The sequence below is a fragment of the Chaetura pelagica genome, unplaced genomic scaffold, assembly GCF_000747805.2.
Source record: "Chaetura pelagica isolate M959 unplaced genomic scaffold, ChaPel_1.0 scaffold232, whole genome shotgun sequence".
NCBI classification, from domain to species: Eukaryota; Metazoa; Chordata; class Aves; order Apodiformes; family Apodidae; genus Chaetura; species Chaetura pelagica.
The window spans coordinates 2,206,280-2,223,214 of NW_009952441.1; the positions used below are offsets into that span (position 1 = coordinate 2,206,280).

At 39.4% G+C, this 16,935-nt stretch overlaps 1 protein-coding gene across 1 annotated transcript in view; it reads left to right on the plus strand.

The window, feature by feature from the left end:
• The window catches only part of FOCAD (focadhesin), a 93,121-nt gene that overhangs the window by 48,202 nt on the left and 27,984 nt on the right, over positions 1-16,935 (plus strand). The window contains exons 15-22 of the mRNA XM_010008435.1: positions 1,148-1,282; positions 1,676-1,726; positions 2,379-2,462; positions 6,968-7,103; positions 8,174-8,362; positions 8,587-8,708; positions 14,165-14,257; positions 16,446-16,534. Of these exons, the coding sequence (XP_010006737.1) occupies positions 1,148-1,282; positions 1,676-1,726; positions 2,379-2,462; positions 6,968-7,103; positions 8,174-8,362; positions 8,587-8,708; positions 14,165-14,257; positions 16,446-16,534 (899 nt within the window). The remainder of the gene's footprint in view (positions 1-1,147; positions 1,283-1,675; positions 1,727-2,378; positions 2,463-6,967; positions 7,104-8,173; positions 8,363-8,586; positions 8,709-14,164; positions 14,258-16,445; positions 16,535-16,935) is intronic.

The window sequence follows — 16,935 nt, forward strand, 5'->3', positions numbered from 1 at the left end:
CCTACCCTCTATAGGTATAAAAGAGCAGGTAAGATTTTTTTCCATGCAGTGTTACCAACCTGTTTGTTGGGGGATTTCAAGTATTTGTTGTTGTTTTTCACCAGTGATTTCTAATCTGTAAAAAAAATACCAACCTTTAACACCATAACCTGCAAGGTGTTCTGAGGGTTTAATTTTATGATCTGCTATGTCCAGTTACTTTGCTTTTTGAGGTGCGTTTGTCCTATAAGCAAGTATTGCCCTCCTGAGTTAAAAAAAAAGAACAGAAAAAGCATTATAATTCCAGTTGATACTGGATTCTTTGGCATGGAAGCCTGCAGATGCTCCTGCTTTTTACATACCATTGCCAATAATTTGTTATGATTGCTCTTTTCAATTATTTTCTCCTCTCTTGAGAATCTAATAGCTGGGATTGCATAAGTGTATCTAAAGTGATTTTGGCTTCTATTAAATGCACGGTAACTTCCAGGTTTCTAGAATAACTGCAAAGGCAGATGAAAAGAGCTAAAGTGACTATGTTCCAAGGACTTGGAGAGCAAATGAGAAGACTCCAAATTAATTATTAACAAAATAAATTTTAAAAAGTATTCTTTTCAAACCAGTTTTAGTATAGGGCTAATGAAGTTTTGGTATTAGTGTTTATGTTAGTTTGACATTTTCCCAGTTGTTTCTGCAGGATTACAGTATTTTCTTCCACAAATTTAATTGGATTTAGTTGTATTTAAAGATCAAGGGTGTTTTGTTTTGGAGGGCTCCTAGGGAACATAGCTTCCTCTGCTTCCATCCTGTTGAACTTCCAGAGGCAGCATGTTTGTAAGCTAATACGATCAAATTAAGTCGAGCAGTGGTGTTAAATGAAGATATATCTGCTGCTTTATGTGTCTCACTCACAGTGTCATATTAATTCCTACTGGTAGCTACTTTATTTGGTGAAGTGTTGTGCAGTGTTATTGCACTACATCAATTAATATACTGTGAGACTGTTTAATAAAAACGAGTTTTTAACATACCTGCTTTTTTTATTGTATGAACCTGATATTCATTCATGTTCCTAAGCAGGAAGAAAGAAGTCAAGTGCTGGAAAGAAATTTTGTGGAAGCCAGGTTGAGGTAGTTGTTGGTAATGATTCCTGCCACTTTCCCTCTAGGTTGTTTGCATCCGTTCTACGTGGAATGCTCTGTCACCAAAGCTGAGTTGTGATACAAGACCCCTAATTTTAAAAGCACTAAATGAGTTATTTGCCCTAGTTCCCTTGTTAACAGTGAATACAAATGAATATGAGGTACGTGCTCACAGACTAAGGTGCGTCTCTTCTTTTAGTATATCTTTTTATGACTTTTAGATCTGTCTGCATGTTTTTAGAATCTCTAAATTGCACCCATGGCCTAATTCAGGTTAATCATAATGCACGATTCCATCGACTTCCAAAATTTTAGCTTGCATTAGTGAATCCTGGGAGGTCGGTAAGAAATTCCAGTGCAAGGTTGATCACAGGTTTCTCTCTTCCAGAATGTGAGGATGTGTGAATGCATTTACAGTTAAAATGTGCACCCCTTCCACTTTCCTAGCTCAGTGCATGTTGATGTGACAGCATTTTTTTTCAAGTAACTGCCTTTATTTCAGCTGCTTATTTGGTTACATAAAATCTGAATGCCTGTTGTGTTTGCTTCTATAGAAATTCAAAGCTCAAGTTATCAGCTTCCTTTGGAACAACACACAAAACAAGGTAGGTGATACGCCTGAAAATGTTAATTCCTGATGTCAGCAACTGGATATTATGTTTTACACCTTTCTGTTGAGGCAAGATTATCAATGTCTGTGATCTTCTTTTCTTATCTTTAACGGTTTAACACTGATTTTGAAGCAACATAGTGCAGATGAAAGACAGTAACTGATGGCCTTAGCATTTGCCACTTCCAAGAAGAATTGTAGCACAAACTAGTTGGCCTGCTCTAATAGACTATAGCCTTGATATGGTGAAGCATTCTTGACAAAGCTGCAGCTGTGACAACTAACTCAGTGCTTTGGCAGGGTATTGTAATGCAGTGGGAATGTAGGATCAGCATCATTATGAGGCTGGTGGAAGTAAAGTATTTTAGTTTAAATGTGTCTCAGATATTTCTGTATAAACTATCCTCAGTAGTAATGGAGTGTAGCAATCAGAGTATTTGTTATCAAGCCTAGATAATAGGTCTTGCTGGTTTGTGTTCTATATATAAAGTAAACATTTAAGAGTGGGCCTCAGGAAAACAGTGTTATTGTAAAGTCTTTTTCAGCATTCAGAGGTTAGGTTCAGATAGGTTCTTTTTATGTGGATTTTCCAGTAGGAAGCAATACTGTATTCTGTGCTTACAGTTTTTTTCCTGTTAATTTTCTAGGACCATGTTGTAGCCATTTCAGCCTATAAATCACTCTCTTCATTTGGCTCTGAGGAACATAGAATTCTTCATCTTCCTGAACAGGTAGCAATATTGTATGTTTATGAGTAAAGATATCTGATATTTCATCCTCTTGGAAATGAAAAAAAAGGCCCTGTGGCAGACAATATCAGAACCTCATAAAGGGAGTATGAACTGCTGGTGAAATAGGATGGTATTATGTATGATTAGCATAACTAAGACTTAAGAGAGGGGAAGGGCACAAGTGGAGGCAGAGTGAGGTGTAAGCAGTCAAAAGTTCTTATTTTTCTTTCATTAGTTAGAACAGCAGGTTATTTGGGGGCAGTTGGTTTGCATTTTGTGCTCTTCTGTTAATGCATGCAGTTGAGTCTTGACGCGGAACAGCTCTTGTAGTTACTGCTTCATCCATGGCAATCACACTCGTCCTTAGTGCTTTTGTTCCTGAAATGGGCAAGTCAGTTTGAAAAATACAGGCTGTTTTTGGAATTAAGATGAGAACTTCACCTGTGTTTCTCTTCTGAACTTTTACAGAATAAGAGTTTGGTTTTTTGCTGATAAAGGCAGCCAGAAATTAATTGAAATACCTCCTGGAGAGCTTTTTTAACTACATAGAGGGCTGTTAAACTCTGAAACCTCAGTCTGATTAGTTGACTTAATAACCTTATAAAAGCAAAGTGTGGAAGGAAATAAACATGTAAGGTCATCTATGTGACTTTTTTTTAATTAACCTTATAAGAAAGACTAGGCAATAATCAGTAGTTCACTGTTACTTACAGCAAAGTAAATACCTCTCTACGTTTTTATTTACTGCACTATTAAAAGATTGGCTCCACTTGCATGTTTTAACTGCTCTTACGAGAAGGTCTAAATAAGCAACTTTTCAAGTAAAAAACGTACTTGTTTTATATAAATTGATGAGAAGAGTTCAGCATAAACCTTACAATGAAAAATGTATTTTGCATAGCACAAGATATGATGGAGGAAATCTCTAAACACGGCTGCAATACTAAATCTTTCATCCTAGTACATAGTTCTTGGGGCAGGACTTGGCAGGGCTCATTGATAGAGCTTTAAACTAGATGTGAAGGGGGAAGGGGAGAGAACCGGGTCTGTTAGGGACAAGCACAAGAGGAACACACCATGGCCCAAAGTCAGGTCATCCAAGGAGGATTTAGTCCCACCGGTGTGCTCTGTTCGTTTCCTGAAATGCCTGTATGCTAATGCACGCAGCATGGGGAACAAGCAGGAGGAGTTAGAGGTCTGTGTGGGGGCTAAGGGTTATGATCTAGTAGCAATAACAGAGACATGGTGGGACAGGTCACATGACTGGAATGTGGCCATGGATGGTTATGTGCTTTTTAGGAAAGATAGGGCAGGGAAGCGGGGTGGTGGAGTTGCTCTTTATGTGAGAGAGCAACTAGAATGTATTGAGTTTTGTGCAGGGGCTGATGAGGGGCAAGTTGAAAGTCTGTGGGTAAGAATTAAGGGGCAAGCAGGTGCGGGTGACACAGTTGTGGGGGTCTACTACAGACCTCCTGATCAAGGTGAGGAGGTTGATGAGGCTTTCTACAGGCAACTGAAAGCAGCCTCACAACTACAGTCCCTGGTCCTCATGGGAGATTTCAACTACCCTGATATCTGCTGGAAGACTCACACAGCCAGCCTTTCACAGTCTAGGAGGTTCCTCCAGTGCATTGATGATAACTTCTTAAGGCAAATGGTGGACAAGCCGACTAGAAGAGGAGCGCTGCTGGATCTTGTACTAACCAGCAAGGAGGGCCTTGTTGAAGCAGTGGTGGTCAATGGCAGCCTTGGCTGCAGTGATCATGAGATGGTGGAGTTCAGGATCCTGTGTGGAAGGAACAAAATACCCAGCAGGACCAGAACCCTGGACTTCCACAGGGCAAACTTTGGTCTCCTCAATCATCTATTAAGGGAAATCCCATGGGACAGGGTGCTAGAAGATAAAGGAGCTCAAGATAGCTGGTCAACATTCAAGGACCACTTCTTGCAAGCACAGGATCAGAGCGTCCCAATGGTTAGGAAATCTAGTAAGGGTGCTAGGAGACCTGCATGGTTAAAGAAGGAACTACTGGGCAAACTTAAGTGGAAAAGGAAAATCTACAGATCATGGAAGGAGGGGCTGGTCACGTGGGAGGAATATAGGACTGTTGTCAGAGGATGTAGGGAGGCAATTAGGAAAGCTAAGGCCTCCTTGGAACTTAACCTTGCAAGTCAGGTTAAGGATAATAGAAAGGGCTTTTTCAAATACATAGCTAGCAAAACTAGCAATAGAGGCAATATTGGCCCATTGAGGAATGAGGTGGGAGCCCTGGTGACAGAGGATATAAAGAAGGCAGAGGTGCTGAATGCCTTCTTTGCCTCTGTCTTCACTCCTGCAGGGTCTCCCTATGAGCCCCAGATTCATATAGCCCCAGAAGAAGTCAAGATAGAGGAAGAGTTTGACATGGTAGATGAGGATTGGGTTAGGGATCAGTTGAGTAATCTGGACATCCATAAATCAATGGGTCCAGATGGAATGCACCCAAGGGTGCTGAGGGAGCTGGCGGAGGTCATTGCTAGGCCACTCTCCATCATCTTCAGTAAGTCATGGGCAACAGGTGAGGTGCCTGAGGACTGGAGGATAGCAAATGTCACTCCAGTCTACAAGAAGGGCAAGAAGGAGGACCCGGGTAACTATAGACCGGTCAGCCTCACCTCCATCCCTGGAAAGGTGATGGAACAACTTGTTCTTGGCACTATCTCCAGGCACATCAAGGACATGGGGGTCATCAAGAGCAGTCAACATGGTTTTATCAAGGGTAAATCATGTTTGACTAACCTCATAGCCTTCTATGAGGAAATTACTAGGTGGATAGATGATGGTAGAGCGGTAGATGTGGTTTATCTTGATTTCAGTAAAGCATTTGACACCGTCTCCCACAGCATCCTTGTAGAAAAGTTGATCAGGTATGGGTTTGGTGATCAGGAAGTGAGGTGGATTAGGAACTGGTTGAAAGGAAGGAGTCAGAGAGTTGTAGTCAATGGGGCAGAATCTGGTTGGAGGTGTGTGACTAGTGGAGTCCCACAGGGGTCGGTACTGGGACCGGTGTTGTTCAACATCTTCATCAACGACCTGGATGAGGGTATAGAATGTACCCTCAGCAAGTTTGCTGATGACACTAAGCTGGGAGGAGTGGCTGACACACCAGAAGGCTGTGCTGCCATTCAGAGAGACTTAGATAGGTTGGAGAGTTGGGCGGGGAGAAACATGATGAAATTCAACAAGGGGAAGTGCAGAGTTTTACATTTGGGGAAGAACAACACCATGTCCCAGTACAGGTTGGGGGCTGAACTGCTGGAGAGTAGTGTAGGTGAAAGAGACCTGGGGGTCCTGGTAGACAGGAGGATGACCATGAGCCAGCAATGTGCCCTTGTGGCCAAGAAGGCCAATGGCATCCTGGGGTGCATTAGAAAGGGTGTGGTTAGTAGGTCAAGAGAGGTTCTCCTCCCCCTCTATTCTGCATTGGTGAGGCCACATCTGGAGTATTGTGTCCAGTTCTGGGCCCCTCAGTTCAAGAAGGACAGGGAACTGCTCGAAAGAGTCCAGCGCAGAGCTACGAAGATGATTAAGGGAGTGGAACATCTCCCTTATGAGGAAAGGCTGATGAGCTGGGTCTCTTTAGCTTGGAGAAAAGGAGATTGAGGGGTGACCTCATCAATGTTTACAAATATGTAAGGGGTGAGTGTCAGGGGGATGGAGTTAGGCTTTTCTCAGTGATGACCAGTGATAGGACAAGGGGTAATGGGTGTAAATTGGAGCATAGGAGGTTCAAGGTGAATATCCGAAAAAGTTTTTTTACTGTAAGAGTGACAGAGCACTGGAACAGACTGCCCAGGGAGGTTGTGGAGTCTCCCTCACTGGAGACATTAAAAACCCACCTGGATGAGTTCCTGTGTGATGTACTCTAGGTGACCCTGCTCTGGCAGGGGGGTTGGACTAGATGATCTCTCAAGGTCCCTTCCAGCCCCTAAGATTCTATGATTCTATGAATCTATGATTCTGTGTTATTGGTTCTGTTACTTTACAGCTGTTATTTTTTTGTGAGAAAAACTAGCAAATATGTTTTTATTGAAAGCTTTGTAAATATGCTGCAGTTTTTAGAATTCAGAAAACTAGTATGGAAAAATAACATCTAGCAGAAATGCTTGGTGTATATTGAAGGGCCAATACAAAATATGGCTGTAATTGAAGAAGAATCTGAAAGAAAATGGTATTTTAGTAATATTAGTTCAGCTAGATTAATGTCAAGATTAATTTTCCTGTAACAGATATTAATTGACATACCCATGTGATTTTTATCAGCCAGTTTTGCCTTTCATTCAGGTTGAAGAAGAGCCTTTTATTCTTTCAGCTTCAAATTAATGTAATTGAATGAGATTAGTGTAACGGGGAGCTTTTAATATTTACTTCGTGTTTTTGGCACTTGTTTAATGCTCAGAATCATAAAAGGTAATGAGGATTTGGAATTTTTTGTGTTGACATTCCATTTTTTTATGTCTCTCAGGCACGACCAGAATTTGACTCACAGGAGGAGGCAGACATGAATGAAGATGAAGAAGAGGAGAAGGAGGTGGATCATTTTGTTCCAGGTTCTTCGTATATCAAGCTCTTGTCTGTAACACCAGCTGCTGTTTTAGGAGGTATAGTATATTTAGTATTTGAGGTTACTTTTCAGATTTATAGTCACAGTGACTGCACAGACCTGTGGCTTTCTAATAATGGAGTGTCACAGTAAAGTGCAGGGGTTTTTTTGCCTTCCCCCTCACCCTGGGAAAATACTCCACGTGTTGGAGTTTAGAGCCTATGCAGCCTCACCTACAGAGTCTTTATGCATCTTGGTCCTTCTCCTTCTAAGCAGTATGAAAGTAGTGAACTAATCTCAATAATGTTCAATGGCAGCATTCCAAGAGATGAGATGGAACAGATTCAGCTTGTATAGAAAACAGACTTTGTGGCTCTTGGCCTGTCTTGGACATTGTATCATTAGTCCCGTTTCATAATGTTTCATACTGCTTTTTAGGAAGACAGTTTGTTTCTCAGAATTTTCCCCAGAGTCCTTGTTTGTGCACTTGTTTGTGCAGCTGAAACTTCTGAAGCATGTTTAGCTTGTTGCTTGTGAGTTCTCCATTCTTTTTGCTTTGCTTTTGCCTTTCTTTGCTCCTTCCTTGTGCTCTGAATTGCTAGTTCTTTTCCTCTCCTCCCTCTTTAATTCTTGTAGGAGGTGCTTTTTTTAAATCTCTTCAGGAAAACTGTTTTTAGAGACCATATTTTCACTACATTGGTAAACATCAGTCTTACTGTCCTTCTGTCAGCATGTGCCAGTGTTTTTTGGTGTAGCAATTAAAGAATATGTTGAACAGCTTGTGGAATAGTGTCACAAGCCGGTATTTGTTTAGGTTTATGTGGGGAGGAAAAGAACAGTTTCCCACAAATAGCTAAGGGTTTTTTTCTTTGGAACCTTACTCTATGAAATGACTTGCTCAGTCATGAGCAAGCTGCAGTGGCAGCAAGTGTGTCTTCAGAGACACTTTATAAGAGTCTCAAGTCTTTGACCTTGAGTTTTAATCTGAATGAGCCAGTAGTTTTTCTAAACTTACCTTCTCTGAAGCACAGATGTCATGTTGGGCTTTCCAGAGGTCATTTGGTCTGTCAGTCATCAGGCTCATGACATTCCCTTTCCTGTCTTCTCATTTTCTGGCACTTCATCCAGCATTTGAAGAGTTTGCAGAATCACTTGTAAAACAGGAGATGACCAACATGCCCCGTGGTGTGTATCATTCTGCACTGAGAGGAGGAATCATACGCTCAGACCAGGGGAAGACCGTGGCAGGTGTTCCAAACTTCTTGCTGAAAATGTATGAGAGGAATAAACAACCAGGCATGACACCAGGCCTTGCAGGTAAGCTGTCACTTTCTTGAAGTTAGACAAGTATACATGCTTTGACCTAAAGATTTCTATGAATATGAAAGTGAATCAGTTTAAGAAGTAATGATGTCTTACACTGCTTATTTTTACTTTTATATTGTTGGCTTTATTAAGTTTACTTTGCTGGGGTTCCTCACTGACCTGTTAACATGAATATTGGAATTGACCTTCCTTTTCCCCTTCTCTCCCTCTTTAAGCTGGCATATTGTCATGTTATGACCTTCCAGTTCATGTGGGCAAAGATGGCAGGCCCCTGCCTAGGTTTCTAGCCAGCCGGGGCCGCAGTTTCCAGCAGGTGTTGGTGGCCCTCATCCATGAGGTAAGAGCTTGCTTTTTTTCCCTTTTCAGAACTACTAGGCTTCCTTCCCTGCCTTACTACCTCATTTGTGTATGCTAATTAGGAATTAGTATCAGCTGGAAATGGCATGTGTGAATGTATCATAATTGCTTGAGGTTGCTGTGAATGACAACTGGAGCTGAACATGTAAATACTTTTTTTTTTAAGTGTTCATTGCTGAAGTACCTCATCTGAAAATCAGTAGAACAAACAGAAGCTGGCCTTTGCCTTTATCTGCCTTGCAGACTCTTATACCTGCCTTATACCTGTTGTGTGCAACATACCCAACAGTTGCCTTTTCTTTATTTAGGGATTAGTAGTCATCAATATAACTGCCATACTGGGATAATACCATTTTTACCTATTCAGTGTTTCGATCCATACTTGCTTCTGTAGAATAAGCACCTTCAGGTTGCATATCTGTCTGTATCTGTGTATGCTTGGTTGCCATTATTCTACTTAGTTTTTTTGAAGACTGGGAAATGGGAAGGGGCTGGAGGCAACCAGTTAAATTTTTGTGAAATTATTTGTGTTGAAGTGTGAAGTCTGAGATTCTACTACCAAAAAAAAATAATTAAAAAAAATTGTTAGGAGTTTGTATGCAAAGAATTTCTTCTTGTATATTCAGAAGTCTAAAGCATACAAATAACAAATGGGTTTAGCAGCCGTTCAAATCTAACAGTAGCAACAGCAACAAGAAGAAGGTAATTTATCTTAATGATCCAGACTTGTTCTGTCTCCTAGGTGCTTTTCTAGCTGAGGGATTGGATGCATCTGTAATACCTGTGAGCAGGGTTAGATTAAGATGCAGTAGGGCTTTTCAATGTTGCTTGAACTGGTATCTCATGGGAGGCAGAACACACGTTTAATAAACACTGGTGCATTTTAAACTTTGTGTGGCTCTTTACTGGGCACTCGTGACTTGACAGAGGAAGATTTTCTTTCCCCCAGAGGTGGAGATGTGCTATATGATTGATTATTAAATGGAGCTTGTTAAGCTGTCTTCAAGAAGATGTGTAAATTACTATAGTCACAGTGGTCAGAAGTCACACAGACCACAGGTTTTCTTTTTTTTCCTCTATGGCTGCCTGGATCATACCATGCAAGAAGTCCCTGAGGTATATCACAGTCACCTGGGCTAATAATTGCCAGTGACTGTTTGTGTTTTTGGAGTAATTCTTCCTGATTCTTACAGGAATAATCTCTTATCAGCTTCACTTATCTCTCTTGTGGAAATGAGTAAAGTTTAGTAGTCACATATGTTCACATCATGCACCTTATATTTTGATGGTTCTGTAAATGTATGTTTTAAGTTAAAATTAATAGGCTTTCGGCTGTCTACCTGTCTTTTCTTTTGTAAGTGGATGTGAGGGAAATAGTTCATGCAACATGCAAAAAAGCACAGAGGCAACCTGCTTTTGACACACAGATGTGATAAAAGGTGGTTTTGAGAGTCTGAACTGATGCAGTGTTTTTAAAATAGAGGAGGATAGTCTTGCCTTCGTGTGTCTTAATATTCAAGTGCTTTTTTATGTTGGAAATAGCACAATTATTTTGCTATAATAACTGTTAATATTTACAGGCACAAATGAAAAGTTGAGTGCCAGTGGTGAGTTGTACAGTATTATATACTGCTCTATAAATCATAATCATGTTAGGTGTTCTCTATACTCATAGAAGAAGTATTCCCTGCTTCTATTTTAAGTGCTTTCATTAGATGTCCTGTGATGACATGTATCTTTGAGCACTGAAGTGGGAAGCTCCTTCTACACTTTTATTTCCTTGTTTGAATTTCATGTAATCAAGAGATTCAAGGGCTTATTCAAACCTGGGATGTGAAGTACCTTAAGATGATAATGGATTTTCTAGAACAGGATTCATTGTAGCGTATTCTCCTCTGCCTAGGTATTTCAGTGGATGTAGTTCAGATTATTAATTACTTTGTGCTGGTTTCCACTACTGAATTTACTGAATATGTCTCCTCCAGTCATGAAATGTTATAAAGGAAGTGAATTTTACAGATGTTTGCTTTTTCTTCATCAGTCTCATGTATCTTGGGGAAAGACAGTTGTTTTTTTTTCCGAGGAATACTGGGGGAGAATTTGGAAGTGTGTGCATGTAATCATGTTTTTAAATGCCTGTAAACAAAATTTGAGATGAAAAAACATGCTAGCCTTATTTATTAAATCACTGAGGCTGCACTTTATATGTCCCACATGTGAGAAGTGCATTTAAATATATGCCTAAACATTTCTACTGACGTATGGGTATTGTCCAAAATATGTTTAGATAGACACATATTTGATAGAAATGAACTGAATTTAGGGACCATGTGAGTTGGCAGGGCTGTCAAGGTGAAAATGTGTTGTATTTAGTAAAATAATTTACTGGGATTCCCAGTCTCTCTGCTTTACAGCAGATTTTACATTGGGCCATAAATATTAATGATTCTATGATTCTTTGTTCTTTAAATAGTATTACCACAATTAGATATCCAAAGATCCATGACAGCACAAAGACACCAGTACTGAAAGAAAACTCATCCAGATCTTGCCATGGTGTTTGATTTTTCTTGGGACTGCACTGGAAAAGGAAGCAAGCTTCTGATTTAATTTGAAATTGCTTTTCAGTCTTGAGGAAGCATGCTAAACTTGTGCCATGTGCGTTCAAAAGTATTAAAGGACTAGAATCTCATGTAGTTTGCCAGCATTCTCTGTCTTGAGTTTTGGCCAATGCAGTCAATGCACATGTGTCTTATCAGACACATCTTTTTGGTGGTTTTGTCTGGATATGCTGCCCCTTAAGAACATCCCAGGACCAGTGTGGCAGTGTTTCACAACCACTTGTCATTAGTTCAGAAGTCCCTTAAGCCTTCCTTCCCTGTGCCTCCCACCTGCCCACTATCTTCTTACACATAAATGGCACACTCAAAAGAATCTTAATTTCATTATAGCTTTGTCTGTGCTTGCTAGCATTAGTTAACCAGCACTAAATGTAGTTGTTATAATTGTGTATGCGGTAATAAAGAAGTAAAGACTTCTGGTTTTCTGTACTGAAAAAGTGGGTATCAGCACTGCTTATGTCATGGTCTTCAGCACAAAGTCTAGTAATTTCCAGTTGTAGCTGAATTTTACTTGAGTATTCTTTGTTATGTGGAGATTTTCTATTCCCTCTTTTCATCTTCTCATTCCACGTATCTGCAAAATGTTTAGTGCTGTGATTTAATTAATCAAAAGCTGCGCAACAGTTCTGCTGGCCATCAAGCACATCTGCAAATTGTAGTTAAGGTGTTAAAAGTGCTAATAATACATGACTGGTTAGACCATATTGTCTAGTTGCTTTTAAGGCAACTATACAACTAAAGTTTTGTATTTCCTGCATGAGCACCTGAAGTGTTTTGAAGGCTTGCTTTTGTCCTGTCTGGTGCACTGCAGTGGATTACATAGTGAACTTTGTAGATTGCCATGAGGCTAGACAAATGCAAATACACAAGTCTAACAGATTCAGAAAAAAGACAAAGGGGAAGACTGGACTTGCTGCAGATGCTGTGGGAACCTAAGACAGTTCTGTCTGAAGCCTTGATTTCTTGTCAGTTTGGTGGAGAAGCAGAGCTGAGAAGGGTAGGTGAATAAAATTTTGGCTATAAAGAAGGACTAGTGTTATGGAGTCATTTAAAGATGAGATTTCTTTTTTAATACAGAGTGTATTTGCACTGGCTGTGCAGTGTAGTAGGTCATCTCTTTTAATTGTTTCTCTTTTAGATTGTATTTATTTGTATAGATATATTAGTACTTACACAAAAGTGTTTGAAATTCACCACTAACAGATGGCATGAAGCTGTAACATGGTGTCCTTTGGTTTTTTTGTTATGAAGACCATGTAAAAAAATCATATGGAGGGCTTTATGTAGATCATGAGGGTCATACAATAGAGAATATGAAGCAGGAAAATAGACAAGGCCTATGGAACACGTGATGGAGAAAGGTGGGTTTTGCATACCTTCAGTCATGGAATGTTTCCCAGGTTAACAGCAACTAGTCCCTGCAGTAATATAAAATATGAGGAATAAGAAGAGTAATAACATTCTGGGGTTAAGCATGGCAACATTAATTACTGTAGGTTGGCTTTGTACAGTTTTTCATCACCACTCACAGGTTCTTTTCTGTAACTCAGGGAGCCTGGCATGTTCTTTGAATTTAGATACAGAAAGTGTATTTCTTAAACAACAGATAATCAAGATATATCCCATCTCAGCTCAATCTGACACATTTGAATTTCCTTTATTGAAAACTACTTACTGTGGAAATTATTGAGATTAAATAACTTATTTCCAACGGAGTCTAAATGGCTGTGATGAAGTTTTTGGCAGAGGCAGACAGTAGAAGTAATTGGATGGTAGCAATTAAGAGATGAAAATAGAGAGTCTTCTAATTAGTTGTGACACACATTTTTTGTGAATGAATATATTTTTATTTATGAATTGCATACCATGTAAATTGCAGGGAGAGGATTCTGATGTCTGGAGAAACTTTCTTGGTTGCCTTGAATTTGTCACCCATTCTGTTTAACTTACCTGTGTAATTCCTTCATTAAGCTACCAAGGGCTAGAAAATGGTTTGTTACTGAGATCACTTGACTTCATTTTTGTTTTTCAATATGCTCCGAAAGTTTGCTATGGTGCTTATTGAAGAGAACAACCTTGGGCTCCTGGGAAGTTGGTAACATACATCAGATTGTGTAGTTGACTGATTGAGTTATTCTTTTGTTGTGAAGTTGAGTCTGTCCTATCTGTGTGAGACTGGGAGGCAGTCAGCTGCATATTTTTTAACTATCTTTGAGGCAGTGGTGTTTTCCTCCTGTAGGTTTGATTATTTTGCTTCCTAGAAAGAAACTTTATGATTCTTTTTTTTTTTAACAATTCCCCTCATTAAATGAAGTTTGCATTGTGCACTTGAGCATAGTTGTGTGTGCCCCAGACATAGATAACTCCTTTTGAATAATCTCCCCGGTATTACATAATCATCTACTTGTATTTTTTTTTAAGTGTCTATTTAAAGCTTTTAAATGCACCTAAGGTTTACAAAAACTATGCCAAATATAAACTTCACTAGAATCTTTGTTGTGTATGTATTTTTGTCTTTCATTGCTACGAAGTGTTGTGCCTATTGCAACGTGTAATTATACTGCTCCCTCTGGGATCAGTTATCTTTTGAACTATGTGAAGCAACCAATTTTGTCTGGCTTTGGTGATTAAGTTGAAAGTAACTTGGTGTGGGTAAAACCAGAAAGTGCATTATCATTTTAGTCTCTTACATCCATGTGTAATGTCCTATGGGCATCAGCAAATGCTTGCCTACAGGTTGTAGGTTGCAGGATATACATTCTCTGTATGTTAGACCTAATGTAACCATATCTGCGCTTCATGTTGTCTCGCACAGGTTAACATTCAACCTTCTGAATGGCACCGCTCCATATTGCTGCCACAGTCCTGGTTAGGATTTATGAGTCGAACCTACAGTGCAGTCCTGCAGGTAATTTTGAGGTACCTACTATTGTGTACATTAATGTTCATTCAAATGGTATGAATTTCATTTTTTCCAGCAGAAGCATCCATGCAAGTTACCAAAAATTTAAAAACAAAGCTTGAAGTGTTTAATAACAAAAAATATCCGAAAAGGAGATTCAATTTAGTCTTCAATTAATGGCAGCACAATCTGGGATACTTTGTAGAAGTACTGCTTCTGCTTACAGTTCAGGTTCTTACAGTCAAGTTCCTGTGTCAAGTTGCAGAATGTGTTAATTCTTAGAATTTTTGTATGTGAAATTCTAACTAGAACAATAACCAATTATTTTGGGTAGAAATTGTATAATAATAGTATCACCTACAAGGCAGAAGCTATTGAGCATGGAATAAATAGAATTTTTCTTAACATGTAATGTTGTCACATTATGAGGGACTGGTCTTTTTATTTTTCCACCCTATCTAATGATTAGGAATTATCTTAAAACCTCTCACTAAGTTAGCTGACATATATAGAGCAATGTAGTGTCATTTGGTTTTTCAACAGGAAAATTTTAATAAATAGCTGCCTTCTGGAAGGCTTTCTTTGTCCCAGTGGAAGGGCTTATTTGTTTTTATTTCTAGGCCACATCAGCTGTTTTCAGCATGAGCAGCTCAGATTTATGAGCGAATTCTAGAAGCTTTGGCTGTTGCTTGCTTTGCTGTGCAATATATGCTTCTCTAACATGTTCAAAACAAGTTTTATCTTGCCCATCAGCAAAATAATAGACTCTAAGAGCCAGCCCTATTACAATACCAGCAGTAGCTATTCAAATTGTAATTTTAGGTTGTAACTACAGAGGGGGCCATTGCTGCTTGCATTAATTACTTTCCTATTTTGTTTCACGTGTGAAGCAGGAGTTCAGAGAAGCTTGGCATTTACCAGACTTGTTTCTGAAAGTGTCACTAGGACTTCATGCCATTTTGCAGGGCAGTAGAGCCTACATTTGCTGCTTTTGAAGTCCTTCAGTGGAGACCTAGCATCTTTACTTACTCCTCATGCTTCTATAGTACATTTCATATGAGATCGCCAAAAGAGTACAGTTGAAGATGAGCAGTCTGGATAGTGCATAATTAAGTATTTCTGAACAGCTAATAGAGTGATCATCTCTACAGTTTGGAGTCAGACATTCATAGAGTCCAGTTCACCAAAACAAGTGTGAGGTTTTTTTTTACCCTTGGACACCTGAAAGTCCTCTTGTCTTTTCATTATGTCTGCTCACATGCTTAAGCACCTCTGTCAGTTGGTGTGTTCAGCATGTTTTTGAGACTGTAATCAACTTCATGATGATCCTGCAGGTCTTGATTTAGTACAGAATTTAAGCCAGTGTTTGTGTTTGGGGAAATTGCAGTAGGTTTTTGCACAGCTGTTATGCAGCTTTCTATTTAGTCAGTGTGTCGTATATACTCCTTTAATCCCTGTGAAGAGTCACCTTTTGAGTGCCATCTGGATTTACAGGATTGACTGTATTGTAGTCTCAGATTTTTATGCGCACCCAAACTACAAGCATTCAATACCTGCAGAACACCTTTTGTGCTAGTATGTTTTACTTAAGCCTTAATTAACCTACTGTGGAGCAGTAAATGAGAACCTAAACAAGCTGAGTTGTAGTTGTTTCACAGTTGGAGACTACATTAAAGTAAAGCTCCATATATTTAGTTAATAGTTTTTAGAGGTCAGAATCTTTATAATCTCCTTTAAAGTACAAAAAAACCCCAAAACTGTTGTAGGAGATCATAGGGAGATTGAGGTCATAGAAAGGAAAAGGGTTATGAATTCTGCTTGAAATAGTAAATCAAGAAAGTGATGTTTTGCTTTTAGAATCCATTTTAGCTACCAGGCTTCTAAATTTCCTTCACTGCTTGCTGCACTCCTTCCAAGGCAACTTGTCTGTTTGCATGACCTAGGAGATATGTCTTGGTATCTGTGGCTGTTTGTGCCATCTGCAGCTTGTTCTCCTCACTCAAAATTAAAAAATAATTATTTTACCTAATATGTTGTGTATTACAGTGGGATCCCATATGAAAAGCAGTCAAGTTCACTTACAAAGTAGCCCTCAAGTGAAAGACTACATTTGTTACCTACGTGTTCTCTGAAGAAATCTTATGATGTTTGGCCATGTAAGATCTTCTTCTGACTTGTTCTGTAATTCTTGCAGGGTAGGCAGGCAGAGCTGGAGATGCAGTTAAAACGTGGCAAAGAGGATCCTGAAGAGTTGCAGTACAAACAATTCACAGCCTGGCTCTGGTAAGGAAGTGCTTGCCTGCTCCTGATCACTTGTAATGTCAAGTCAAGGGGGCAAAGGTGGTCTTCAAAGGTCTTAATTTTGCAAGGTTCAAGATTGCATGAGCACTAATGAAAAAAAACAAAACCTCAAAACAAACACCAGATACGATGACCAAAGCAGTAAGGGGAGAAGGAAGAGACTACTGGGTAACTGTAAGGATTCCCATATGCACAGGTTCACAGGTAAATTCCCCTCTGCAGTGTCTGAAACTTCTTAGGGTCAGTAGCTGGAAAGAATGGAATACTGGATTTGATAAAGCAGAAGGATTATGCAAAGAGCAAAACTTACTTGTAGAGAATAACTGAGCTGTCTTACTGAAAATGGCTTAATAAGAGAAATCTAAGCCAATGTATGATGTATG